General features: G+C 56.6%; 1 protein-coding gene across 4 annotated transcripts; it reads left to right on the plus strand.

Annotated features, from left to right (window-relative positions):
* The first annotated feature begins 375 nt into the window (after positions 1–375).
* Positions 376–26,689, plus strand: PCDH1 (protocadherin 1). Of its 4 annotated transcripts, XM_032336354.1 has the most exons (6): positions 377–623; positions 9,000–9,862; positions 12,962–15,157; positions 20,249–20,468; positions 21,416–21,454; positions 22,636–22,736. In XM_032336354.1, the coding sequence occupies exons 1-5, from the start codon at positions 584–586 to the stop codon at positions 21,439–21,441; spliced, it is 3,345 nt and encodes a 1,114-aa protein (XP_032192245.1). In that variant the 5' UTR covers positions 377–583; the 3' UTR covers positions 21,442–21,454; positions 22,636–22,736. The 4 variants fall into 4 exon arrangements, with proteins under 4 accessions (XP_032192242.1, XP_032192245.1, XP_032192243.1 ...); XM_032336351.1 differs by lacking the exon at positions 21,416–21,454 and having other exon boundaries at positions 376–623; positions 22,636–26,689; XM_032336352.1 differs by lacking the exons at positions 377–623; positions 21,416–21,454 and adding an exon at positions 644–2,896 and having other exon boundaries at positions 22,636–26,689.
* The last annotated feature ends 962 nt before the right edge of the window (positions 26,690–27,651 follow it).

Raw genomic sequence — 27,651 nt, forward strand, 5'->3', positions numbered from 1 at the left:
TCAGGGAAGAAGGCACTGGGGAAGACATTTCCCCCGCCCGACTTCCAAAGAGGCAGGCAGGGTAGGGGACAGGTGTTTGAGTGAGGTTAGGAACGGAATTCAAGAGGGGTCCCAGATGGGGCTCGCGTGCGATAAGTGCAAGGTGAAGAGCCAGGGAGGGGGACAGCCTGTGTATCCGGGTCCCGGGTAGTGAGGAGAAAGCGAAGGGGGTCGTGGCTTTGGGGAGCGGTGCTTGGGGTCCCCTCCCAGAGGGACCAGAGCGGTCCCGAGCTCCACCTCCCGGCCGGGGCGGGGGGGTAGGGAGGGTTGGGAGGCGGGAGGGAGGCGGGCAGGCGGGCCAGGAGGGAGGGGGGAGGGAGGGGGCGGGCCGGGCTGTGCGCTCTGCTCGCTGCTGGCTCCGCCGCCACCGCCGCCGCCGCCGCCGCCGCCGCCGCCGCCTCACACACTCGGGGAGCGGGAGCGCGGCGCGGACGCGAAGCCGCCGGGGCTGCTGTGCCCCGAGCCAGCCGGAGCCGGAGCCTGAACCGCAGCGCCAGCCCGAGCCGTGCCGAGCCGCAGCCCGGGCCGGGGCCGGTGGCGGCTCATGGTCAGCAGGGCCGGCGGCCGGCGCTGCCCCGAGGCGGGTAAGGATCCGGTGGCTGTGGAGGCAGCGGCGGCGGCTCCCGCTCGGGAGCGGCCATAGCCGGCGGGAGCTGAGGGAGGGGCGCTCAGCCGAGCGAGGCCACGAGGGCCCGGGCGGTGCTCAGCGCGCTGGGCTGAGGTGGGGGCGGCTGGGAGCTCGGACCGGGGGTGGAGGTCGGGGCACCCTGGCCTCCAAAGTCCGCGGCGAGAAACCGAGCGAGGAGAGGGGGTGCTGAACCGGACCTCTGCCGTGGCGTCCCGCACCCCTGCGCGTTTGAAGCCACGGGGAATAAGGGGACTCTAGGAGCGCGCCGAATGGAGGTGGTTGGGGGAAGCTCGCAACCCCCAGTTTGAGGGGGGGACGAAGCCGGCAAGGACCCTCGTACACAACGCACACACACACTTGTTGGGCGACCAGATCGGATCACTCAGGCGCTTCCAGCTCCCCGCGGGCACCCAGAGGGCCAGACCACGGACATACGTACACGCATACATACATCCGTACATATGTGCATACAGACATACCTCCCGCACACCAGCGCCCACTGGGGCACCGTCACTAGCTAGAATCCGCTTCAGCGTCTGCACACTCAGCAGCACGGACACACAACCCGTGGCCCTAACAGAGCAACAGAACACAACCGAGTGTGACATTTGGCGACAAAGACACACAAACACAATTCCGTGCCCTCATGTATGAGAGTCGCGGCCACAGTTCGCAAATGAACACTCAAAACCTAACCTCGCACGTACATATTCCTTTAAGGAACACACCCTAACATGAATTATGTTACCCACTCCTTGGCCAGAACACAGATGCACAACACAGGTCTCACTTGCCCCCTCCCCCCCACTGCACCCACATAAACACAACCCCAGTGTCTCAGCACACGCCTTGACAGCACACACCCTAACACAGAAAGTAGAACCTACAGCGGCGCCTCACGGGCGAGAACACAGAATCCACTGCTTCACACATCTTAACACTGGGTGTCACACACCTTACACCAACAGTGTCACATTACACCTTGCAGCCTATACACACAAACACACACGCTTGCTCTCTCTCCCTCGGAGGCCAGATTGCGTTCTGGGAAGATGAGGGGCAGTCGGGCGAGCCCCTAGCGTCCCTTCATCTTAATCACGACACTGTTATTGTGACTATCAGCGCCGCGGGAACCCTGGGGGCTGGCCGGACCGGCTTCCCCGCCTGCGTCTCCCCAACCCCCACTCCGGGGCCGGGCCGGCCGGGTATTCCCGGAACTGGCTGGACTGGCAGGCCGCGCCATCCCGGCTCCGCTGGGCTTCAAGGCCGTGGGTCCCTTTGCAGGGAGTGGAGCCTGAGGCGGTGTTTGCGACCCTCTTCGGGCCATTTAGCTGCGTTCTGCGAGCCACCTGGGGCCCCAGCACACCTGGGTCCCGCACACCTGTATCCCTCACACACCTGGACGCCCCTTCCGCCGGGTGCAGGCTGTAGGCCAGAGTCGCGTGCACTGGCAAAGCCCTAGGGCCCGAAGGAAGATCTCGGCTCGCGCTGGAGCAGAATTGGCAGGCTAGGTGGACTCAGCTACCCTTGGGAGCCCAGACTTCTGGCCTCAGTTTACCCAGCAGTGATTGGCGACTGTTTCTTCTACCCGGAAATACTCGGTGTAGCGTTGAGGTCTTTGAGGATTGAGTGCGGGGCAAAGACCCCTTTCCGCTAGCCCTGAGAGGGTCCGTTTCTTGAGAATGTCCCCACCCGGCCTGGCTCACCACGCTTTGTGATTCCGGTGCCGGCTCCCTCCCCGCCCCCTCCCGGCGCCCGCCGCTTGGCTCCCGCCGACGCTAGCTTGCTGGGGACCCTAGGCAGTGGGCGGAGATGGGGTGGAGGAGGGATTCCCCGTGGCGGCCCTTGGGGGCAGGAGGCGCAGGGGGCCTACTGGCAGAGGCTCGTTTCTCACCGCTCCCCCACCTCGCCTTGAGCTCTGGGAGGCCTGTGTCGCTGGAGTGGGGGTGGGGGTGGGGGTGGGGCCGCCCGAGTCCGAGGATGGTGGAGGAACAGTGCCCCCCACACACACACACTACTGCGTCCTCTGGGAGGAGACGCCCACGCTCTGGGTGTGTGCGGGGAGCACCCGCTGACCACAGCAGTGTAGACAGGGGCCTGCCCCAGCGACCACGGAGTCCAGGACACCGTGCTGAAAGACAGAGGGAGCCTACCATTACCTGCTCTGAGCCAACCTTCCTTAGCTGCCAGAAAAGAGAGTGCCCAGAAGATGCTTGTGACAGCCTAGAGGTAGGGGTTATTTTCTTGATGTGGAGGTCTAGGAGGGTTGAAATCTGTAATTACAACTAGACCAGGGCATGGAATGGAATCAGCGAGGAGGGGTGAGAAGGGCCTCTGAAGATAGGCAGGGGTAGTGCAGTAGGGGAGCAGATCAGATCTGGTTTCAGTTCTGGCAGCCTTTAGTTTCCCCTCTCCCCCAAGCTGATTCCCAGAGGGACTTCAGCTGGAAGAGGGTGTCTTGCTGGTCTGGCCTCTTCCTGGCAGAGGGACTGCTAGTGTGGCTACTTGGTCAGGGGATCTGGGCTAGAGAGAGACGGTGAGCTAACTGCTGGGAGAAGTGGGCTGGAAGCACCAGGAGAGGGTCTGGTGGTGAGGGTAGGACATGGGGGAGGCCCTTGTGAGATGGTACGGCTCCCCCTTCCCTGAACAAGGATGGCTGGTGCTGCAGGGTGAGATTCTTTCAACAATGTCTTGAGCACCTGCTGGTTCTATCTGCCAGGGTACATAGTTGGGGGTGAGGATGCCGCACAGTGGTAAGACACACACCACCCTTGTCTTCCAAGGTCTTCCCAACTAGCAGGGGATGGGTTCATTTACTTACTGAACCAGCGAACACCTACTATGTGCCTGGTGCTGGGAATAAAATTCCCTGTTCATGGGGTGCCTGGGTGGCTCAGTGGGTTAAAGCTTCTGCCTTCAGCTTGGGTCATGATCCCGGGGTCCTGGGATCGAGCCAGACATCAGGCTCTTTGCTTGGCAGGGAGTCTGCTTCCCCCTCTCTCTCTGCCTGCCTCTGTGCCTACTTGTGATCTCTGTCTGTCAAATAAATAAATTAAATCTTTTTTTAAAAAATTTAAAAAATATTTATAAAGAAAAAGCCCTGTTCAGTTATTTTATATATGTACTGGTCCTTTACAATATAATAGATCTGAATGCCACGGATCTCATCTCCCAAATAACTAACAAGAGGCAGAATTGATTATTTCCATTTCACGATCTGAAAGCAGATTCAGAAAGGTGAAGCCACCTGGCCAAGGTCACATGGCTAGGAAGTGGTGGAGCAAGGGTTTGAACCCCAGCATTCTGACTTGAGCATGCAGGTGCCTAGAAGCCCTACAGATGCTAATAGAGGGCTGTATAAGAGCAGGGAGAGGAGCTGAGGGCCATGTACATGTTCACTGTGGGAAGCCTCTGAACAGCTCCACTCCGCACAGCCCCACTCTGCACAGCCCCACTAAGGCTTACCCTACTCTCCCAGAGGTTGGCTTTGTCCTTTGGTTTTTGTGGCCACGGTGGCAGTGGCTGTTGTGTAATAGTGCGGGGCGCAGGGGTAAGGGGGGGGGTCACAGCTGACTTGGTCACTGGGATGCGGATGGCTGCCTCTGGGTATTTTAGCATTCAGCAGAAAGTGGACCCTAGTCCCTGAGGTGGGCTGGAAAAGAAGGTTCCGGGTGAACACTCACTGCTATCCTCTCCCCGTCTCCAACATGTTGACACAGATGGCGGTTTCCTTGGCCCTCCCTGGACTCTGTCCCCTCACACCTCACTGCTCTCCTCAGGCCTGAGAAGAATGAGTCACTGTGCGAGCTGCAGCTCTGCTTCTCAGGGCTCTGGGTGCCTATGTCACTGGGCAGAGGTGGGGACACACTTGTCAGGAAGGCAGCCAGGGCCTGGGCAAGGGCAGATAAAGCTAATGGCTTCAGAATGTGCCTGAAGACTAATGACTCTCCATAAGCAACCATCACTGGGCAAAGTTCAGGGATGGTGGGGGCAGGGGTAAGGGAGGGCTGCCTCACTGCTGCTCCTGGCTCCTCTGACTGTGTCCCTTCATCCCCAGGGCCTCTGGGTGGGGGAGGGGACAGCTTCAGGCTGGGGTTGTACAGCCCTTGAACCCTAAGCCCTCTCTCTTTCCTTGCCAGGCAAGTTTGGCAGCCCAGGGATGGGGGGGAGGGGGGGTTACTCAGCCAACATATTCTAGCCTTTGAGAATTCTGTAGATTTTCTTTCCCCCCATCCAGACTTTCCCCCAGACTCTGGATGAGAAGAGGCATTCTTATTTCTCAAATCTTGACTCTGCTTACTCCTTCTGTGACCTGAGACAGTTCGTGTTTCTTTCTGAGCCTCAATTTTATCATCTGTACAATGGAGAGCAGTGTAATAATAATAAAGTACCCACTTTGGAGGGTGGGGAGGATTAGAAAGGATAGTGTATATAAATGGAGTAAAATCTCAGGGAGTGTTAGCTGGGATGATGATGACAATGGTGACGGTGATGATGATGGCAAAGGTGACAGTAGAATTTGCACTTCTTTCTCAACTCCAGGGACATAGCACATCTCAGAGTTAGTCTTTTCCTGATAGTGTGTCCTGTTGCCTCCACTCTACTGCCTGGGCGTTTCTCCAGGTCCCTCCCCCAGAATCAGAATTGGTGGGGGCAGATAATGCTCATTTTAAAGGAACGTTCTAGGTGCTTCATGGGCCTTAAACCTTCTTCAACTCTTGCCCTCACTCTGGGCAGCCACCCCTCCAAACCCATGTTCCCCCAAATTCCTACCTTCTGGAAACACCCTCTTCCCCATACATTCCTGGCCTTGGATATTTCTCTGTGGTCCTCTTTCTGACTCCAAGTTGTACACCATAATCCTTTCCTGATTCCTCTGCTGGCTGGAGGTAAGGGATGTCCTGAGGGTGACAGGGTGAATGAGTGAGACAGGAAAAGAGTGTGTATGGGGTGGGGGGGCTTCTAGTGTGTGTGCTGCCTGGGAGGCCTGGGGGGTTGGAGCCCTGGGTTGTGACCCTGAGAGGTGGAAGAATGGGCTTAATCTGTAGCTCTTGGAACTGCTACAAATCAGTCACCCTGACTCTGTCAGACCAAGACCTCTGAATTTACAGCCAAAATTTGTGAGCATTCATTTTTCTTGGAAAAATCTGCCCCATCGTTTCATAAAATTCATAAAGGGGGCTTGATCTAAAAGGATTAAGAATCTGGATTCTGGAGAGAGTGAGAGAGGCAAGCAGTCACTGCCTTATTTCTCCTCTGTGTCAGGTTTAGGGTAATTCCCATAGAGGCCCCACCCTGCCAAGACTTAGGTGTGGAATTGGTGTGTGGAGTGATGAACTCTGTGTCTGCCATGGAGGGAAGGCAGACTAAGGTGCCCAGAAGGGAATGAGGTTCCCTGGAGACCCTCTTCCCAGGGTGTGTTTAGGTTGGAGCTTTAGAAGTAAGAGGAGCCTTGTGCTAGATCTGTGCAGGTAGATGATGGATAGTGGCTGGAGGGTGGATCCACTTGGAGCATTCGATAAATTTTTCCTTCCTTTAAAGAGATTAAGATTGCAACTAGGAACAAGCACAACGCTAATCTGATAACAGCCTCTTCTGCGTAGGGCACTTTACTGGCAAGGAGAGACCAGGGAGGAGGTGTGGTTTGGGAGTGCTATGTGAAGAAGTGAAGTGTTCGACTTTGTAAGGAATCTGCATTCACTGAGCATTTGCTGAGAGTCAACTATGGTCCTAAAGAGAGAAGGATTAAATTTGACGCCAGTAGGTTCTTGATGGAATAAGGGAATTGGGCAAGGAAATAAGCAGTGACCACCCAGAAAGTGCCAGGATAGGCTAAACCTGAGAGCTACTGTGGTCTTTTAGGAACTTTTACTGAGTGCTTACTGTATGCCACGTCCAGAGCAGGGTCCTGAGGCTGTAGGAACAAAGCAGAGGTTCTCATCTCTGCCCAATCTTGTAGGAGAGACAACTGACAAATTATTTCCCATCTAGGGGCGCCTGGGTGGCTCAGTGGGTTAAAGCCTCTGCCTTCGGCTCAGGTCATGATCCCAGGGTCCTGGGATGGAGCCCCGCATTGGGCTTTCTGCTCTGCAGGGAGCCTGTGTCCCCCTCTTTCTCTGCCTGCCTCTCTGCCTACTTGTGATCTCTGTCAAATAAATAAATAAAATCTTAAAAAAAAAAAAGTTAAAAAAAACAGTAGAAATTATTTCCCATCTAACAGCTATATAACTTCAATTATAAGTGCTGTGAGGGAGCATCTGTTGAGTACTTAGAGTATGCGCTAGGCGTTTAGCCCACGTGATCTCAAACTCCCTAGGAAATAGGTGGTGTTGTTCCCATTTTACAGATAACGAAACTGGCCCTAAATCATTGTTCTCCTGCTCAGCATCCAGGAAATGGATAGTCTGATGTCTTCTCCACCCTGATTCCTTCCATGTGCCAAATGATTACAACCAAACAAAAATGACAAATAGTCATTGAATTCGAACGGTTGTGAGGTCCATGATAGCAGATTGAGTCTATCTTGTATGCTGCTGTGTCCCAGTGCCCAGGAGATTGCCTCACACATTGTAAGTGCACAGTAAACATTTGTTGAATGCATGGTGCCCAGCTCTGTGAACGTGCGTGGGTTGGGGCAGGGGAATGAGTAGAGAATCTGGCCCTACCTTCAGGAAGTCTGGCATTTGTCTGGAGAGCCAGAGAACACAGGAATAGGTGCACAGTACTGGGGTTGAACACTGGCAGGTGGGCGGGGTCCAGGCAGCTCAGTGATTCATTGCCTTAGGACTGGGGCAGACAATAGTGGCTGTGAGTTGGAGAAAGGAGAGGTCACCGCAGGCTGGAGAGGCCTGGGAAGGCTTCGTGGGGGATTAGGGGCTGCCTTCAGTGGGGTAGGTGTGGTCTCTGACAAGGATAGGTAGGATTTCCTGGTGGGAGGGGGCGTGTCAGGTATTTCAGGTGCAAGTGGGGAGGTGGGGAAAGGAGAGTGAGCCTGAGCCCTCTGCTGAAAAAGCAGGGCCTGACTTTGGATTTAAATAGAGGGGCTGGCCATGGTTTTGTTGGAGAGAAGGAAGGGATCAAGACTGGGACAGCAGCAGGGCTGGCTGGGGTCTGCAGGTGCATTGCCTCAAAGCTGGGGTGGGGGAGATGAAGGGGAAGTGGGTTATTGGGATGATGAGGGCGCAGCTTATGGCTGGCTATGGCATAGAGGGCTCCAGTTGGAAGGATGTGGGGGTGGGCACAGAGAAGCCGGTCAGAGATGGGACTGGACACGTCAAAGGGGGAGGGGCAAGGTATGAGACAGGGGCCAGATGTTTACTGAGAGCCTGGGAGCCTGCTTGGAGGGGAGTGGTCAGGAACAGGCTGGTGGTGGCATTGGCAGCACCATCCCAGTTAGACCTGCTGGGCTCACAGTTGCTAAGGACAGGCTAGGGCAGCTCCCAATGCCAATTCCAGGGCGAGTCAGCCCTGACCACAGTCCTGACCCCAATCTTGACCTCTACACTCTTCTTCCACATACCCGTCAGTGTCTCCCTCCCCCTACCCCCCCACCACTGGTGGAAAGAGGGCAGGAAGGGAGGAGGAGGAGCCCTGGGAACCCAGCTGGGGGTAGAGCTGGGAGCAGTGTGCTTGGGGGCTCGGGGAGGTGGGTGGCTGACTCCTACACTTCAGCTCTGTTTCCAAGCCTTGATGGGTGCCTAGTTTAAGCTGACCCTTCATGGGGGTGGGGGCATTGGGGAATCTGGGTGATTACTTTAAGAAAAGAAGGATTTGACGTGTCATATCTCATACACATATACTGACCAGCATCTCAGAAGGAAAAGAAATGAGACGCCTTCCCACTCCCTCCAGCCATCCTGAGTGGCCCTCAGCGTGGGGTCCAGAGAACATAAAGAGTGCCTGTATCTCTTTCCTGTCATGTATGTGGGGGTGCTTAAGGGCTTACCCTTCCACTTGCTGTCTCTCCGTATCTCAGTATCAGGGTAATTACCATGGGTGACTAAGGCAGGATGCTGGTGAGAAGGAGGTGTTGGGCAAAGCACAGGATAGAGAGCAGGGAGGAGGGAGTGTCAGCAGGGTCAGGGCGTTCCATGGGCGGGAGCTCCTCTAGACCTGTTTTGGGCCCTTACTGGCTCCTCCAGCTGGGGCAGACGCTACTGCTACACCCAGCTGTGAGTGAAACTCAGGGTTCTGGGTTCTGGAATTGGGGCTGAGCTCTCTTCGTGGGATAGTGTATAGATGGCAGAAGGGGAATCAGGGCCTGGCTTGGGCAACCCTCAGGGCCAGCTTCCTCTTCCCAGCTGACCTCCTATTTTGCCTCTTCTCCTTGCAGCCCTCCTGATTCTAGATCCTGCCAGGATGGGGCCCCCGAGGCCCAGCCCAGGCCCCGGGGGGCAACGGTTGCTGCTGCCCCCCTTGCTGCTGGCACTGCTGCTTCTGCTGGCGGCATCCCCAGGCCATGCCACTCGGGTGGTGTACAAGGTGCCGGAGGAACAGCCACCCAACACCCTTATTGGGAGCCTTGCTGCGGACTATGGTTTTCCAGACGTGGGCCACCTGTACAAACTAGAGGTAGGCGCCCCATACCTGCGGGTGGACGGCAAGACGGGAGACATCTTCACCACGGAGACGTCTATTGACCGCGAGGGGCTCCGTGAATGCCAGAACCAGCTCCCTGGTGAGCCTTGCATCCTGGAGTTTGAGGTGTCTATTACAGACCTCGTGCAGAACGGCAGTCCCCGGCTGTTAGAGGGCCAGATAGAGGTACAGGACATCAATGACAACACACCCAACTTCGCCTCGCCAGTCATCACGCTCCCCATCCCTGAGAACACCAACATTGGCTCACTCTTCCCCATCCCAGTGGCTTCTGACCGCGACGCCGGCCCCAACGGTGTGGCATCCTACGAGCTGCAGGCCGGGCCTGAGGCCCAGGAGCTGTTTGGGCTTCAGGTGGCAGAGGACCAGGAGGGGAAGCAGCCACAGCTCATCGTGATGGGCAACCTAGACCGGGAGCGCTGGGATTCCTATGACCTCACCATCAAGGTGCAGGATGGCGGCACCCCCCCACGCGCCAGCAGTGCCCTGCTGCGCGTCACTGTGCTTGATACCAACGACAACGCCCCCAAGTTCGAGCGGCCCTCCTACGAGGCTGAACTGTCCGAGAACAGCCCCATAGGCCACTCAGTCATCCAGGTGAGAGGTCCCTCCATCTAACTGTCAGGATTCCCACCTCAGGAAATGGGAGCCTGGCCACGGCTGGTGAGAGTTCCCTTCACTCGGGGGTAAACTGAGAGGGTACTGTGATCTGGTGAGACCTTCCTATGCCAGCAGATGATACTATTTCCCTCTATCAAGCTACTTAGTGAGGGACGCCTGGGTGGCTCAGTTGGTTAAGTAGCTGCTTTGGGCTCAAGTCATGATCCCAGGGTCCTGGGATCGAGCCCCCTGTTGGGCTCCTTGCTCAGTGTGGAATCTGCTTCTCCCTCTCCCTCTGCCCACAATCCCCACTCAGGTTCATGCTCTCTTGCTCTCTCTCCAATAAATAAATAAAATCTTTAAAAAAAAAAAAAAAGGCTACTTAGTGAGAGTGACAGTATAGGAATAGTAGTCCCCTCATCCCCAAATCAGACTCAAACTGGAGAAACTTCAGAGAAGGAAAACCCCCTCTCAAGTCAAATGATATCCTCCTCTCCAGCCAGGCTAGCCAGGTTAGAACAAGAACACTCTCTCCAGAGATGAGAATATCTTCCCCACCAGCAGCCCCTAAGCCAGACCAGACTTTTCCTGAAGCTAGAGAACAGAGCCTTTCTTTGCTTCTCCCTGACAGTCAGATGAGATTATTTGAGCCAAGTGAGTCCTCAGAGTTCTAGAAAACTGCATTCAGATGCCTCTCTGTACACCAGCTTCCTTCCCTAGACAAGGGTGCTCATGAGTATGGGGTGCTTGGCACAGTGGGGGGTCCGTTGCCTCTGCTGAAGTTCTCAGCACCCCTCTCCATGGGAACTGCCCCAGGGGCTGGGCAGCTTGGTGGGGCCAGGGCCTGGGAGGGAGCAAAGAAAGCGTCCCTGCAGACAGGTGGGCGTATCTCCTGCTGTCATCTCAACCCTGGCCTCCTGCCAGCCCCAGCTCCTTTCTCCTTCCCCCTGGGCTGAAGCTGTCTGTCTTTGAAGTGAGGGAGCTGAGGAGGGCTCAGCCTGTCCTGTACACCGTTATGGTCCTGGGAAACCCTTCATTCTGTGTCCTCAAACTGAAGTGGGGCGTGGGGAGGAGTTTTAGGCTTTTTTTTAGAGGCTGGTGGACTTGAACATGTAGAAGAGAGTCTGAGGAAGAAAAGGGAGACAGACAGTCGGAGATGGTGAATAATAACAGCCTGGGTGCCAGGCACTGTTCAGAACACATTATGTATATTATGTCATGGAATCCTTACAGTACAAGGTAAGCATTATCCCCATTTCACCGATGGGAAACTGAGCCCACAGAGATTTGGAAATTTGATGCCTGGTCTCCCAGCTGGTGTGTTCACATCCCCCTCTGGCTATGTCCAACAGCCCGGCTTCAAACTCTGAATCCTATGTGTGTAACAGCTACACCCCCTTCCAGTGGGCCGAAGCAGAAGAGTGGGGCAGAGATGGGGTTTGAGAAGGGGCAGAAAAGAGAGGATGGGAGAGAGGCAGAAAGAGCTGAGCAAGGCTGGGAGGGAAACAGGGACAGAAGTGAAGAGTCACAGAGACAAAGGGAGGTAAGAGGGTAAGAGAGGTGTGTAAGAAGTGTGTAAGTGTGTAAGGAGCCAGGTGAGCAGTCTAGAGACAGGGAGAAGTGGGAATCCCAAGGGAAAGGTAGGTGACAGAGAGGTGGACTGGGGACGGGGGAGGGGGTGAGGAGGAGAAACAGTTTGGCTCTCACAGAGGTGAAAAAGGCCCAGAATAGCTAGGATGCCCTGCCCAGATGTCTCCACTGTTGAACAAGTTCTGGTTCCCAACAGGAAGGAGAGGAGACTAGCAGTGGTATGAGGCCCCACTAGACACGGTGCCTAGCACTATGTTAGCACTGATTTTCAGAGATGGACAGGTGGAAGGGTGGATAAAAGGAGGGATAAATGCTATTTAGGGAGCACTTGCCACATACCAGGCAGTGTTAGGCATTTTTACAAGTATTATTTAATTCTCACCACAGCCCTATGAAATAGGTTCTATTATTAACCCATTTTATACATTTATAGACTGAGGCTTGGGGTGATGGAGTAATTGGCCCAAGCTTATGTAGTTAGGAAGTGGTAGAGCTGGGATTTGAACCCAGAACTCTTCTGCTGTGTTTCTCAAAGATTCTGCCAGGTTATACTTGTCCTGTCCTCCCTATTTCCCCCACACACACCCACTTCTCCCTTACCAGTAGTACCTCATGGCCATTCCCACCAGGTTCCCGCTGCCCCATCACCACCCATGTTTGTATAGACTTGGGCCGAGTGTGCGTCGGCGTTGGTGTGGGAGGGCGTGCCCACTGCAAAGGGACAGACAGTTCATTGTTTGATGCTGGGAGCCCAGCCCGCTGCCAGCAGGCTCTGTGGCCCACACCAGCCCCTCCCTCCCGGCCGCAGGCTCAGCCGCCCAGATTCCTCAAGTTGGTGCCTAGCCAGCACCAGCCAGGGGAGAAGATGCTGAAACCGGTTTCCCTGGTTTGAGGGAGCCATGGCCTTGCCAGCTCCTTCTGACCCATATCCCTATGTGACTGCTTTCGAACGAAGCCCCCTCCCCTAGGGCCTCCAGGTGGGCATGTGGGTCTCCACTTGTGTGCAAACACACACATGCACAAACACATACTTTCTCACACATTCACACATACCCCCCGTCTCAGAATACATGTACGCGCACACGTGGGTACTGTGCTCACATCAGGCAGACGTGCCACACCTTTCCAGCTCTTTGGAAAGGTTGAAGGCCCGTTTAATTGGGTGGAAGGGCTACCCCAGTTGCTAGCTGGCTTCGCATCCCCAGATTGGGGCACACCAGTACAGGAACAGGAAGCAGAGCTGTCCCATCTCTGCTAGTTTCTTGTAACACAGCAGAAGATTTGCAGGCTACATCTGTGCTTCTTAGGGAACGAGATCAGTACTGTCTGCCCTGTGTCGGGGTTGGGAAAAGGGCAGTTGGGCTATGTGTTGCTTTTGGAAAGGGTGCCGCATTAGACGAATCGTATCTGCCATGCTCACTGCAAAGGCAGCACACATGTCCCTTAGTGTGCTATCCCAAGACTAACCCATCCCGGCTTCCCTTGTTTTCCTCTGCTGCCCTGTAGGTGAAGGCCAATGACTCGGACCAAGGCGCCAACGCAGAGATCGACTACACATTCCACCAGGCACCTGAGGTGGTGAGGCGTCTTCTGCGACTGGACAGGAACACTGGACTTATCACTGTGCAGGGCCCCGTGGATCGCGAGGACCTGAGTACCCTGCGCTTCTCTGTGCTCGCCAAGGACCGAGGCACCAACCCCAAGAGTGCCCGTGCCCAAGTGGTGGTGACTGTGAAGGACATGAACGACAACGCCCCCACCATTGAGATCCGGGGCATAGGGTTGGTGACCCATCAAGATGGGATGGCTAATATCTCGGAGGATGTGGCAGAGGAGACAGCCGTGGCCCTGGTGCAGGTATCTGACCGAGATGAGGGAGAGAACGCAGCTGTCACCTGTGTGGTGGCAAATGACGTGCCCTTCCAGCTGCGCCAGGCCAGTGAGACGGGAAGTGACAGCAAAAAGAAGTACTTCTTACAGACCACCACTCCACTCGATTATGAGAAGGTCAAAGACTACACCATAGAGATTGTGGCCGTGGACTCTGGCAACCCCCCGCTCTCTAGCACCAACTCCCTCAAGGTGCAGGTGGTAGACGTCAATGACAATGCCCCTGTGTTCACCCAGAGTGTCACTGAGGTTGCCTTCCCAGAAAACAACAAGCCGGGTGAAGTGGTCGCCGAAGTCACTGCCAGTGATGCCGACTCAGGCTCTAACGCGGAGCTGGTTTACTCTCTGGAGCCAGAGCCAGCTGCCAAGGGCCTCTTCACTATCTCTCCTGACACTGGAGAGATTCGGGTGAAGACATCCCTTGATCGGGAGCAGCGGGATAGTTATGAGTTAAAGGTGGTGGCAGCTGACCGGGGCAGTCCCAGCCTGCAGGGCACAGCCACCGTCCTTGTCAATGTGCTGGACTGCAATGACAATGACCCCAAGTTTATGCTGAGTGGCTACAACTTCTCAGTGATGGAGAACATGCCGGCACTGAGTCCAGTGGGCATGGTGACCGTCATTGATGGGGACAAAGGAGAGAACGCCCGGGTACAGCTCACGGTGGAGCAGGACAATGGTGATTTCGTTATCCAAAATGGCACAGGCACCATCCTCTCCAGCCTGAGCTTTGATCGGGAGCATCAGAGCACCTATACCTTCCAGCTGAAGGCAGTGGACGGGGGTGTCCCACCTCGCTCAGCGTATGTGGGTGTCACCATCAACGTGCTGGATGAGAATGACAACGCACCCTTCATCACCGCCCCTTCCAACACCTCCCACCAGCTGTTGACCCCACAGACACGTCTTGGTGAGACTGTCAGCCAGGTGACAGCCGAGGACATTGACTCCGGGGTCAATGCGGAGTTGACCTACAGCATCGCTGGTGGCAATCCTTACGGACTCTTCCAGATTGGATCCCATTCAGGGGCCATCACCCTTGAGAAGGAGATTGAGCGGCGCCATCATGGGCTCCACCGCCTGGTGGTGAAAGTCAGTGACCGAGGCAAGCCCCCGCGCTATGGCACGGCCTTGGTCCACCTTTACGTCAATGAGACCCTGGCCAACCGCACCCTTCTGGAGACCCTGCTGGGCCACAGCCTGGACACGCCACTGGACATCGATATTGCTGGGGATCCAGAATATGAGCGCTCCAAGCAACGTGGCAACATCCTCTTTGGAGTGGTGGCCGGTGTGGTGGCCGTGGCCTTGCTCATTGCCCTGGCAGTGCTTGTGCGCTATTGCCGGCAGCGGGAGGCCAAGAGTGGCTACCAGGCTGGCAAGAAGGAAACCAAGGATCTGTATGCCCCCAAGCCCAGCAGCAAAGCCTCCAAGGGAAACAAAGGCAAGGGCAAGAAGAGCAAGTCCCCAAAGCCTGTGAAGCCAGTGGAGGACGAGGATGAGGCTGGGCTGCAGAAATCCCTCAAGTTCAACCTGATGAGTGATGCCCCTGGAGACAGCCCCCGCATCCACCTGCCCCTCAACTACCCGCCGGGCAGCCCTGACCTGGGCCGCCACTACCGCTCGAACTCCCCACTGCCTTCCATCCAGCTGCAGCCCCAGTCACCCTCAGCCTCCAAGAAGCACCAAGTGGTGCAGGACCTGCCACCTGCAAACACATTTGTGGGCACTGGTGACACCACATCCACGGGCTCAGAGCAGTACTCCGACTACAGCTACCGCACCAACCCCCCCAAATACCCCAGCAAGCAGGTAGGCCAGCCCTTGCGGCTCAGCACACCCCGGCCCCTACCCCACCCCTACCACGGTGCCATCTGGACCGAGGTATGGGAGTGATGGGGCAGGTGGATCAGACCTGTGCGCTCCTCAGCCCATAGGGGCCAACGCAAGCCAGTGGTGGGAGGTGGGACCAAAGATCTGGGGATGCCGGGGCCTTGGTGATGACCCTGCTGCCTTGCCCAGGCAGAGGGATAGACTGAGTGAAAATTGAGGGAGGGTGTGTGCTCTGTGGCATTCTCCTCCTTGCCCCCTCCCCACTGGGAGAGGCCTGTGACTGTCAATTCCCAAGACACTAGACGCAGCTGCTGGGTCTTGCCAGTGGGGGCTGATGGGCAGATGAGCAGAAGGGGTGGAGGCAGAAGGGGGAAGGGAAGGGAAGATGAAGTCTACTCCAAAGCTGGGTCTCTAGCTGAGACCACCTATTGGTGCTTCTCTAGAAGGGAAACATGGAGACCTGGGGTCCTATTGGGTAACTGGATAGGGACTCTGTCAGGGAGGAGGGTCCTCCCTATTTGTGCCTTCTGTGTTTGCTGTGTTAGCCTCTTCCCCACCCCAAGCTCCTGGGACTGGGCCCTGGCTCCCCTTCCCCAGTCCCAAACACTTATCCCTGACAATAAAGTTCTCTATTTTTGGAGTTTTGGTTTCTTATTTTCCTGGAACTGAGAGAAGGAGTGAGAGAGACTGGAAATGGCCCTTTGTCCTTAGGTCCCTACCCAATTTCCCTATCCCTTCTCTTTGCCCCTTCCTGCTTCCCAGACTTGCCCTCTACCCCAGCCCTATCTTCATTTACCATCATCCCATCTGACAACATGTCCTCTTATTCTGTGTTTGGGAGGCCATCTTCCTAGGAACAACATCCTTCCCCAAGAAAGGGCAGGTGCACTCAAGTGAAAGGCACCCAGGTCCCGCTTTTTGTCCACTGGCTGGGACTTCACCCTTCCAATCTGTTCACATTGAGGAGCCCCTGATGGAGCTTGGGCCAGAACACCTGGTAAGGGTGAATTGCAGCCCGCCCACCTCAGGTGAAGACAGAGAAGCCCTTGATTACACCAGCCACCTTCCCTTGGGGCAAGATCTTTCCAAGTCCCTTTCCCAGCTTTTTCATCCCAGCATCGCTCAATGCCCAGCAATTACTGGGTCCTGCCCTGCATGTCCCCACTATGATCACTAGCCTGGGTTACTGGGAGGGAGGACCAGGGGGGTGGGGGTGGGGGTGGGGGAGGGAATCCTCAAGTTCTTTGGATTGGCCTGCTCTGGATCCCGACTCGTAGGGTGCTCCCTTCTGACTTTAAGCTGAGGGACCCTAGTCCTGCCCATCCTCCCTTCCCTTCCTTCAGCTCCTTGTTCTAGCTACCCTGGGCTGCTGGCTCTCACTCTCTCTCTCTCCGTCTCTCACTTCTTGCTCTCCTAGATCTGCCCTGTCTCTGGCTGTGCCTGCAGGGCACTGGGGCTAAAGCCTGGGTGAGAGGCCTCAGGTCCTGGGGGAGTCTCTGAGGCCAGAGGCAACATGTCTCCATGGCGACTGAAGAGGCTTGAGACACTCCCAGGAGGTCCAAGGCGCCAGCTCTCGGATTCCATCCACAAACTCCCCAATGCCCTGGGGGTACCCCCAAAGTAAACAGTCCTGGGGGCTTTGGAGGAGTGGGGCAGGGGCAAGTGAAAACTAGTTGCATCCCATTTCTCCTGGACAAATAAGCATCTCTAGGGGGACCGCCAGCAGCTCCTGACCAATGATTCTTTTCTGTTCCCATCCTTGCTGCCACCAGGTCGCTCTTTCTTCTATTCCTTTAGCCTCTTCATTGCTTTGTCTTTCCCAGGGATTATCCCTTACTCAGCTGCAACCCAACACATCCACGGAGCCACAATGAACACCTCCCTTCGACATTAAGACACAACCAAACCACAACACCATTGTCATCATCAGAACTCCCACTGTGTGATCAGCATGGTACTAGACCCTGAGGGGACATGGTCATATTCGGAGAGATAACACATGTGAAAAGATGAGGCAATTGAGCCTCTTAAACGTGGAGTGGGAAATATCTTAGTGAAGTTTCCCAGCTTGTTCCACTGTTCCTTCTGCTACTGGCTGCTACTATTTTTTCGTCCTTACACAAGGTGCAGTGTACCATACTCAGCACTTTTTGTGAATTAGCTCATTCAAAGCTCATAACTCTTGGTGACATAAGTCATTACAATGCTCATTTTCCAGGAGGGAAAACTGGTTAGTGCTGGACTCAGAATTCAAACACAAAGCGTCAGGAAATCTGATTTCCAGAGTCTGCTGTTACCCATAATGCTTTACCAGAGGCGTCCCCTAATTAAGTCCGTTTGGGGAGTAAGAGATGCGCTATCACATTAGCCTATTAAAGGCTCTGCAACGCCTGCAACAAAGGTGGGGGACCCGTTAAACTTTGTGTAACTCGGGGTTTTCCAAATTTATTTGACGGTGGTGCCCCTCCCTTTGAGGAACACAGTGTGGGAAAACCCACACAGGACATGGGAGTGGGTTCCTGGAAGGAAGATGTCAGACTTGAGCCAGCTCTTCAGTGACAAGCAGGAGTTGGGCAGGAGGTTCAGCCGAGTGAGCTGGCTCCTGAGGCAGGAGTGAGCATGGCCAAGTTGGGGACAGGGAGAGGGCAGAAAGGGGAGGGTCAGGGCGGGAGTGGAGGGTATAGGAGAGAGCTGAGAGATGAGATGGGAGGAACTGGAGGTTGTAGAGTGCACAGATGCCTGGCCAAAAGTTCCTTAACAGGAAACGGGAGCCCCTGAAAGCTCACGAGTTTTGGGTGAACTGAGTTTTAGAAAGTTCACCAGAGCATGTAGTGGCTATAAATGGGGTAGAGGTGAATGTATAGAATTGAAACTCCAAGGTCCAGACAAGGACGGTGGCCGTGGGGACAATGGATGATGGGTGGAATTGGCTAAACTTGGGGAGAAACGACCTCTAGGACTCAAAGGATGTTTGGATATTGGGGGAATGGGTATGACAGCTCCCAGGATTCCCAGGTGTACATCATTCTTCTGTGTCTGGGTGATGGCATAGTGACGAAATTGTTGCCCATGCACAAGGTGATTGAAGATAAAGAAGAATTGAGTTTCAGACTTGTTGAATCTGAAGGGTCAGTAGAGACCGCCAATAGGAAATATACCCAGCAAATGTCTAGAACTTCAGGACCAGCATCAGAGAGATTATGGATCTAGGCTTTTTAAGATATGATAGTGATAGAATTATAGGGAATGTTTAGAGTTGAGGATGCCCAACCTTCCGTTTTACAGAAAAAAAAAAAAATCATAGGAAAAAAGGCCCAAGCGACAAGTTTTGGATGACCAGGTGTAAGTTTTGGGGGAACAGAAGGCCGCTGGCTACCATCTTGGGGAAAACTGGGAAGAGAAGCACTGGACGACCAGTCTGCCCGCAGACCCCTCCTGGAGACTCCTTTACCACATCCCAGCCCCAGGTCAATTGTGGGGACCTCATCTGTCATCACCCTGACTCCTTGGTGTTTTGGATCACAACATGGATCCCGAGAAGGGTTGTCTATTCCTGAAGATGAGGTGGGAGCCAAGTTAGGAAGGCAGTTCTGAGCCGCCTTCCCAACAGCTTACCTCAGATGCCTTGAATGGAATGAAGATTGTGATGGATCAGGAGGTACCGGGGGAATGGGTCTGCAAACCCGGGGTCCCCTTTTCCGGCCTTCTTGATAAGCTCCTACTGAGGGTTTTAGAGTAAAGACAAAGCACCAGTGAAGTCCTAGAGAATTAGAGGGAGACTGGAGACTTAGCAGCAGCAGGGCCTGGGCCTGAGCTGTTCCCATCCCCCGGCTTCTGGGGGCCCTGGGTTTCCGCCCTCCACAACTCCTCATGTCTGGATGGCAGCAAAATCAGTGGCAGTCCCAGGTGGGTGTTTCCATGGCTGGTTGGTTGTACCAAGTGCCAAGCTGAGGCTGCCAGGTTCTTGGGAGAATCCTTAACCCGAGGCAGGCACCCAGTGCTGCTGGCTAGGAGCAGCCTGTCCCAGTTCCACTACCCCCACCCCAACCCCCCATACAAGCTTCTAAGTCCTGGTTCCACTGAGCCACGGCCCCTCCCAGAAGCTCCTTCCAATTTCCTAGAAGGAGTCTCTCTTTGAGGCCAGCCTTCCTAATTGCTGATGGATGCCAGCCCCTCCCCCTATGCCCAGGTCCTCCTGGGCCCTGCCCTCTACAGTTAATACTCTGTTTCCTGATCTGGAGGATAGGGGAGTTTCCATTGTTCTGCTTCCCCACCCCCAAGGGGCCCCCGGTTTGTTATCAAGCTCCCTTTCCTTCTTCCCCTCCCACCTTTTCTACTCCCAGGCTTCTCTAGAGGGGAATGAAGTGGGGACAAAGGGGCTCAAGTGGGAGGGGACGCAGCAGGGAGTCCTGAGGCTGCTTACAGCATCTCAAAGCAGGGGTGGGAACCAAGGATCAGAAAGACACTGGGATCTCTTTTGGATGGAGGCAATGGAAAGTTAAAGAGCAATGAGACAGGTGAGGAGCTGAAGTTCAGGGGTGCTGTTTGGAAATTAGGGAACTGCACTGGTATTGGTGAGCTCTTTCGGAATGAGGACTCCATACTGCTTTAAGGAAGCTGTTCTGGAAATCTGGAAGCTTGCTCCTGATTGAGGCTATGCTGGAATTAGGGGAGTTGGCTGGTATTGTGCTCTTCTGGCGTGGGCTGTTCTGGAATTAAAGGCTGTGCCGATACTGGGAAGCTGTGCTGTGACGAGTGGTTGTACTGGATTAGGCTTATTGTGGTGGCCTGGGGGCTACAATAACACTGGGGCCTGTGCTGTGGTGGGACTTGCAGTGTGTGGACTTGGCTCTCCTGGGAACTGTCCCAGAATTAAGGGGCTCCTCCATTGCGGTCTGCGCTTTCTTGGGGGCTCTGCTGTGCTGGGGGGCTGGGCCTCTTCTGGATTGCTGCTGAGGCCTGGGGGGCCGGGAGCTCTGGGGAGGGCCTGGCTGGGGCTGGGGGTCGCTCTGGTGGTGGGCCCCCCAGGGCCAGCTGGCCTGCCAGCAGTGACCCTCCTTCTCCCCACAGTTACCTCACCGACGCGTCACCTTCTCCGCCACCAGTCAGGCCCAAGAACTGCAGGACCCATCCCAGCACAGTTACTATGACAGTGGCCTGGAGGAATCTGAGACGCCATCCAGCAAGTCATCCTCGGGACCCCGACTCGGTCCCCTGGCTCTGCCCGAGGACCACTATGAGCGCACCACCCCCGATGGCAGCATAGGAGAGATGGAGCACCCCGAGAACGGTGAGGAGCTTCAGCATGGACAGGGCACCCCGGGAATGGGTGGGTAGGAGTGGAGAACAGGGATGAGACTTGGACAATAGCCTCCATTTATTGAGCTCTTGTGTGTTTAGCGGCACTCACTGAGCCGAGTGCTTTCAGCTATATATTCATTTAATCCTCACAACTGCTCTCTGATCTGAGAACTAGACTGTTCTCTTCACAAGTGCAGGGAACGTGAGGCTCGGAGAGGTTGAGTCACTTACCCAAAGTAAGACAGAGGAAGTAACAGAGCCGGCAGGGATGCAAAGGCTACTCCGACTCCGAAGATCTTGCCCTGGGCACTGCAGTATGCGGCCTTCCTGAGAACAGGGATTCAGACAGCACTGAGGGAAACTGGAGGGAACCTTGAGGTCATGACAGTCCCTTAATGGGGTCAGACGGCCTTGAGAAAAGGAAGGGGCCCTTGGATGCTCCTTGGAGCTCAGAAGAGGGTATGATGATCCCCTGAGGGGAGGAACCAGAGAGGATCTGGCTGAGGGAAGGAAGTGGGGAAGGCTGGGGAGGGGAGAGGCCTGCTTGGGAGGGGTTTGAAGGGTGGTGGCAGAAGGAAGGTCTGGGCCAGAGCAGAGGTCAGTGTGGGAATGGATAGTGGGTACACTTTCAAAATGTGTGTGTGTGATGCATATGCGTGTGTGTGTGTGAAGGGATCCATGGTAGCCTCTGGAGGGGGAGAACAAAGAAGCTTCCCCTTGGGACTGAAAGACTCTCCAGCTTGGAGCTGTCATTGGGTCTTGCCCTCTCCCTCAGTCCAAACTTCCCCCCAAAAGATGAAAAGTTCTACTCCCCACCCCTCAGGCACAGGGCCCTTGTCTAACATTCCAGGCCCTAGGTCTCAGAGTGCCCTCCACCCCACCCTGCCCCTCCATGCTCTATCTCATGCCCGTCTCGTCCTTTTTGTGCCCGCGCAGAGCCGGCTGGCCGGAGCAGGCCCTGAGGCAGAGTGCCAGGTATGTGGGAGCTGCTCTGGGGTCTGGGGTCTGTGGGACTTGGCCCAGCACCCAGCCCCGCTTGCCCAGTGACCTTGTTCTGCTCTATGCCATGTTGGGTCCCCCAACCATGAGCTGAAGAGCCTTGGTGCTTTGAGGGTTAATGACAGAGCTGTCCCCTCCTCACCTTGCACTGGCAGGAGGCCAAGCCAGGGTGGGTGATACCAGGGGAGCCCCGGCCCCAGGCAGTTCTGCTCAGTCATGTCCCTGAGGGAGGGTCACCGCCTGGTACTGTCCCTGAGCAAGGGCGGGACAGGGACAACTATGACAGGAAGTGCTCCTGGCCCAGCCGTTCCCATGGAGACCCCTGCTGCCCAGCAACCACACTGGCTACTGATGTCAGGCGGCCAACTCCTGTTCCCGTGGGTGTTCTGGGCAGGGAGCCGGGGCTAGGCCAGGGGCGGTGGTTGGCATAGGGGGCTGGAGTGCGGTGGGGAGGGGTTGCATGAGTGTGCTTGTGAGGATGCGAGTGTGTGCCTCTATGTGAACTCCCCACTATCTTCTCCCTGGCTTTAAAGGAGGGCCTCACTGTGCTGGGGTAGGGTGGGGTTCTAGGATAGATGGGAGCACGGTGAGGCTTGGGAGGGGTTCAGAAGGACGGTATTTGCCCACCTTCATCTGAGGCTGGCGAAGCCCAGTATAGATTTGTGTGTCGTGTCTATTGAGGTTAGGCGTGTGTGTGTGTGTGTGTGTGTGTGAGAGAGAGAGAGACAGACAGACAGACAGACAGACTGACAGAGATATTGGACCCTTAAATGAGGATGGGGGTTTCCTCACCCCTAAAGATAGATTTGCTTCTTTAAGCCTGTCTGGAGATAGATGAGGGAGGGTGTAGATGGGTTGTGTGTTTGTGCACCTGTCGGAGGGCAGATTTGGTGGGTGTGTTGATAGGAGAGCTGGAGGGTGGCTGAGGATGGAAGAACGCATCTATTTCAGGGTAGACTGTATGAGAGAGAAGAGCCTGCGGTGGGCGGCAGGAGGCTGTGTGTCTATTTGCGGGTGTGTACGCCTGCCAACTCAGTGGGCAAAAGGGGCGTGCACCCCTGTCCCGAGGCAGGGCGGAGGTGCCCATGGGAAGCCCTGGAAGGGAGCTCTGCAATGTTACTCTGCCTGAAGACTGTCCTCCCCTTTCTCTTGCACAGACCTGCGCCCTTTGCCTGATGTTGCCATGACGGGCACATGTACCCAGGAGTGCAGCGAGTTTGGCCACTCTGACACGTGCTGGATGCCGGGCCAGTCATCTCCCAGCCGCCGGACCAAGAGCAGCGCCCTCAAACTCTCCACCTTCGTGCCTTACCAGGACCGAGGAGGGCAGGAGCCTGTGGGTGCCGGCAGCCCCAGCCCCCCGGAAGACCGGAACACCAAAACGGCCCCTGTGCGCCTCCTGCCCTCCTACAGTGCCTTCTCCCACAGTAGCCATGATTCCTGCAAGGACTCGGCCACCTTGGAGGAAATTCCCCTGACCCAGACCTCGGACTTCCCACCTGCAGCCACACCGGCATCTGCCCAGACAGCCAAGCGTGAGATCTACCTGTGAGCCCCCTTCTGGCCGGTGGCCATACCCCACCCCAGCCACCGGCCAGGCCCCAGTTGGGCCCATTCCAGGGTCCTGCTCCTGATCCCCTTCAGCGTGGACTTCCCAGCCAGGACCCCAGGTGGGGTGAGTACTGGCCTCATGACCACGCAGGCCCTTCCCCCAAGCAGGGTCCAGGTCCTCTCTCCTCACTTCATCCCCCAGCCCCTGGGAGCCCTTCTTCCCCTTTATGGGGCTCCCCCCAGCTGGTGCCCAAGAGGGCTCCTCTATAATGACTAGGCTCCCTTCCCTCGACTTCCAGGGAGCACCCCCTTACTTTGGGCAGATGGTGGAGTCAAGGGTGGGCAACACACTTTTAACTCATTGTTTCCCACATGGCCGACCAGGGTGGAGACAGGATGTCCCCATTACAGCCCTGCTGCAGGGCTGAACTGGGGAGCCCCTCTCCTTGGGAACTCCCAGAGGAAACTCAACCGCCAGGGGCTCCCTGAAGGGCTTTTGTTACCAAAAGTGGGGTGGGGATGGGGTGGGAGTGGGCCGGAGGCCTTGTCTTCCTATACTGCTCCTGGGCTCGCCCACCTGCCTGCCACGTGCCCCTGCCTGATCCCATCTGGGCACCCCCCTTCCCTGCTGGTCATGCAGTGTCTGTATATAAGGACCTTGGAATGATGTCCCCATTTCTGCCTGATTTGCAACTTTTCTTGTTGATGTTGTGTTGTCTTGGGGGACCCCTCTGGGTGGGGGGAGGCTGCCCTGTGCCCCCTCCTCCCTGCCGCAGTGCCCCCCACCCCAGGCCTCTACTGTTCCATGTTGTAAATACCCCTGGGGCCGTAGTGGGATGGGGGTGCAGGCCAGGGAAACAGTGGGTGGGTGGGGGTGGGGATGGGGGTAACATTCGCCTATCAGCAGAGCTGGGCTTTTATTTAATTTTTTTTAAAAATACAAATCTCTATTTTTTTGGAACTGTTGCGCTGTGCCCTGGGGGGGGGGAGTCCCCGCTCAGGCTGGCCCCCCCACATCCAGATGAGCATCACAGAGGGGCCCTGAGGCTGTGGGGGGCAGCTGGACAGGGGTGGGATGACTGTGCCTCTGGCCTGGTTGGGTGAGTTGGGAGCAGGAAGGTTTGCTCAAGGGGTGGCTGGTTGCTGCCTCTAATAGGGGGAACCTGCACCCTGCCCCCTCCCTGCCCCCCAACCCCCAGCCCCTGCCATGACTGACCCGTCAGCCTGTAAAACCACCATTGCCTTGATCTCAGGGGGTGGGAAGGGCTGCCTCAGGGCACCCTGGACTCCAGGCCCCCTTCTTCCAGTTGGGCTTCCCTTTGCCAGGGTCAGGGGTCCCCTGGGGGAGGGGGTGGGGAGATTGGGGGGGCAGAGAAGCCCAGTCAGCCATGATGAGGTGGGATTCCTTCCTGCACCTCAGGGGGCCAGGGTGTGATGGGCATCCTATAGAGCCCTCATCTCCCACTGTGGCCATCTCAAAGCCTCAGTCCCTCTTCCTTTCAGAAACCCCCCACTGCCTTGGCCCATACCTCTCCAGCTCCCCAGGGGCCCAGGCTGGGAGGCTGGAGACTCAGGGTATGGCCCTTGCTTGACTTAGTCTAAGCTTGGGGGGTGGCCCAAGGGTGGGAGGGTTGGGTACAGGCTGCTGGGTTGTCTGGTGCCTTTGGGAGCTGTGCTGCTGGGGTCTTGACTCCTGTAACCCCAGACACCCTACTCCACCTCGGGAAAGCCAGGGGCCTGAAGAATCACCCTATTCTCTGCTCCTTGCCCCTAACTTGGCCTGGGGTAACAGTGCTGGGAAGGAGAGCATTGTTAGGCTGGTAGCCTCAGCATACACAGCCCTTCTATTGAGGGCAGAGGGTAGAGTGGGCTGGGGTGGCAGCAACCAGGTCTGGGGGATGGCCAAAGGCTCCTTTCCCTGGGGGAAGCCCAGAAGTGGGCTGCGGGCTTGATAAAGAGCCTCCTTCCCCCTGCACAAACAGGGCAGGTGCAATAGCGGTAGAGTTGGTAACATGGTGTGCCCAGCTGGTGGGGCAGTGGCCTCAAGGGCTGTCCTGTGTCCTGGAGGTCAGGGTTCTGGCAAGAAGATTGTATGAGACCCATTTGCTTGGTGGAGTGGGCAGTCCAGACAGGAAGCATTCCTGGAGTCAGTGGACTCCCCTGGAAGCCCCTGGTGGCCTGGGCACCCTGCCCTGGTCTTGGGGACCCCTGTGCACCGAGTGGAAGGGCGGAGGAGCATTTTGCACAATGGAGAAGCCAGAAGGAAGGGGGTAGCCCAGGTGGCTGGGAGGGCTGAGAAGCACAGAGGAGGAGCCCTTCCTACAGGCAAAGGCAGAGTTCCAGCCCCCTGGTTGGGGTCAGGGCGCTGAGTCTGTCACCCCCTGGGTACTCGAGAGGTGAAACCAAAGGTGGGCAGGGGATGGGTGAAAGCACCAGGGACCACCCCTATTGGTCCTAGGTCTGTGAAGCCCTTCCCCAATGCCTTGTGTCGCGTACAGTTTTATGTACAAACAGGCGACATTTGGCCAGAGGAGACCCCCCTCAAACCCAGCCTGACCCAGTCAGTGTCTTCCTAGAGGGGACCTAATTGGTCCCCAACCCCCTACTTCAGAGCATGTCTCTTGGTAGGGGGAGGGTATATGGGGACATATTTCTCTCCTGGGGTCCCTGAAGCCTGTCTCACATCCCTTGGGGAGGGTCTCTGGGGCATCTCTCACCTCCGGGGGCTCCCTCGGCCCTATCTCTCCCTTTGGGAGTCTCTGGAGGGACATGTATTCCCTCTGGGGACCATGGGAGCATGTCTCCCCCTACCCAGGCTCTCTGGGGAGCCTGTTTTCCTCCCAGGGTTCCTGGGAGTACTTAAGGCATGTCAGTCTTGGGCCATCTCTCTTCCCAGGGAAGGGGGCTATCTCTGAAGCATGTCTGGGAAGGGATGTTTCTGGCCCTCCCTGCATCTCTCCTCTAGGGACGTCTCTGACCTGCAGCACTTTTGGGATGAGACGGGACAGCTCTGAGTTGTCTTTTCTCCTGGAGGCTCTGGGATACCTCTCTCCCGAGGATCCGGCCGCTGGAGCCATTTCCTCCCTGGATGTGGGCTATCTCCTGGTGTTGGGAAGGCTTATGTTGGCCAAGAGAAAGTCTCTTAGGGGGCGTCTCCACGCGGGACTTCTCTGGGAGGGGGGGACTGTGTCTCGCCCATGGGGTTCCCGGGCGGGGTTGTCTGCCCTTGGGGAGAGGGAGACTGTGTCTCCTCGGGTTATCTGAGTGGGGAGGGGGGCCGTGTCTCTCTCGTGTGTTGGGGGGTGGGGTTCGGGGAGGGGGGTTTTGGGCTGTCGGGTGCCCACACTGGGGTCGTGTTTCTCTTGGTTCGTGCCACTTCCCACCGCCTCGCTCCTCCCGGGAAGGGCCCCCGCCCCGCCCCCCACTCCCCCCACCCCGCCCCATCCCTGGCGCTGCGAGCACAATCCCGTTGATTTGTAATGATTTCTGTCTCTTTCTGTCTTTCTCTTTCTCTGACCTCCCCCCTCCCCCGCCGCGAGCATGCGCAGGCACCGCCCCTACCCCCTCCGGTTCGGTTCGTTTCCGGTTTGTTTGCTGAGCTGTCAATGGAAGACCCGTGTAATTATTCCCGAGCTTTACAATAAAAGTGTGAAAACCGGACCCCACCTCACTTCTTCCGGGCCCTCAGGCCTGCGTCCCGGGGAGCTGGGGACTCATTCTGGGATAGAGGCCTTGGAGGGAGCCAGGGGACGCAGCCGAAGAAGAGGGACAGAGACCCATTGGGATTAATCGGTGCCACTCTGGAATGGGAAGCAAAAGGAAGCTGACCGAGGACAGATATCTACTCCATGCCTGTCAAAGTGCCTCCCTCCCCCAACCTACGCGCTGTGCCGGACCGGCAGGGCCCCACCCTGAGCGGAGATGCGGGCTAGGGATGGGGTGGGGTAGGGGCGCGATGAGGAGCGCTGGGGAAGGGTACGCTGTGCTGCTCTCTTTTTCCAAGGGGCTGGTATCCTTTCCTATTCCCCCTTCATTTGGCAACAAGTATGGACTGCGGAACTCAAAAGAGAACGGCGGGAGACAGCTGTTGGTGGCTATCTCCCACGGTCAGGAACGGTTGGAGGTCGATTCAGGGGACCTGGAAAGGTCTCATCTCGTCTCCGAGTGCTCTCCCCTCCCCCTGCTTCCGGGCCCGAGCGGCCTGGGTCTCCTCCGTCCGGCTCCCGGGTAAACATCGGCTCCAGAGAGGTCGAAGAACAGAGACCGGATCAGCCGGTTTCCCGGCCCCACCTCCCGGGGTGCCCCTCCCCCCTTCGCGTGCTTCCGCTCAGCCCGCGTTCCCCCTCCCCCACCAGCCTGGCTCCTCGACCCTGGGGTCGGTTCTGCGGCTGGGATTAGTCGAGCGCAGGGACTAATCCTGGATGAGCCTCCGTGTAAACCCGGATCGACCGTGGGTATAGGGGAGGTCGCAGGCGCCCCTTCATCCATTCCTATACGCGCGGCTTCGCAGGGCCTGAAGCATCTCCCACCCCGACCCCAGATCCCCTTACTTCATTCAGAGACTAGTGGTTGGGTCGGCCCTGAGGGATGTGCTGGTGGGGGAGAGCGGGGGCGGCGGCGGG

Source organism: Mustela erminea, chromosome 3 (assembly GCF_009829155.1).
Source record: "Mustela erminea isolate mMusErm1 chromosome 3, mMusErm1.Pri, whole genome shotgun sequence".
NCBI classification, from domain to species: Eukaryota; Metazoa; Chordata; class Mammalia; order Carnivora; family Mustelidae; genus Mustela; species Mustela erminea.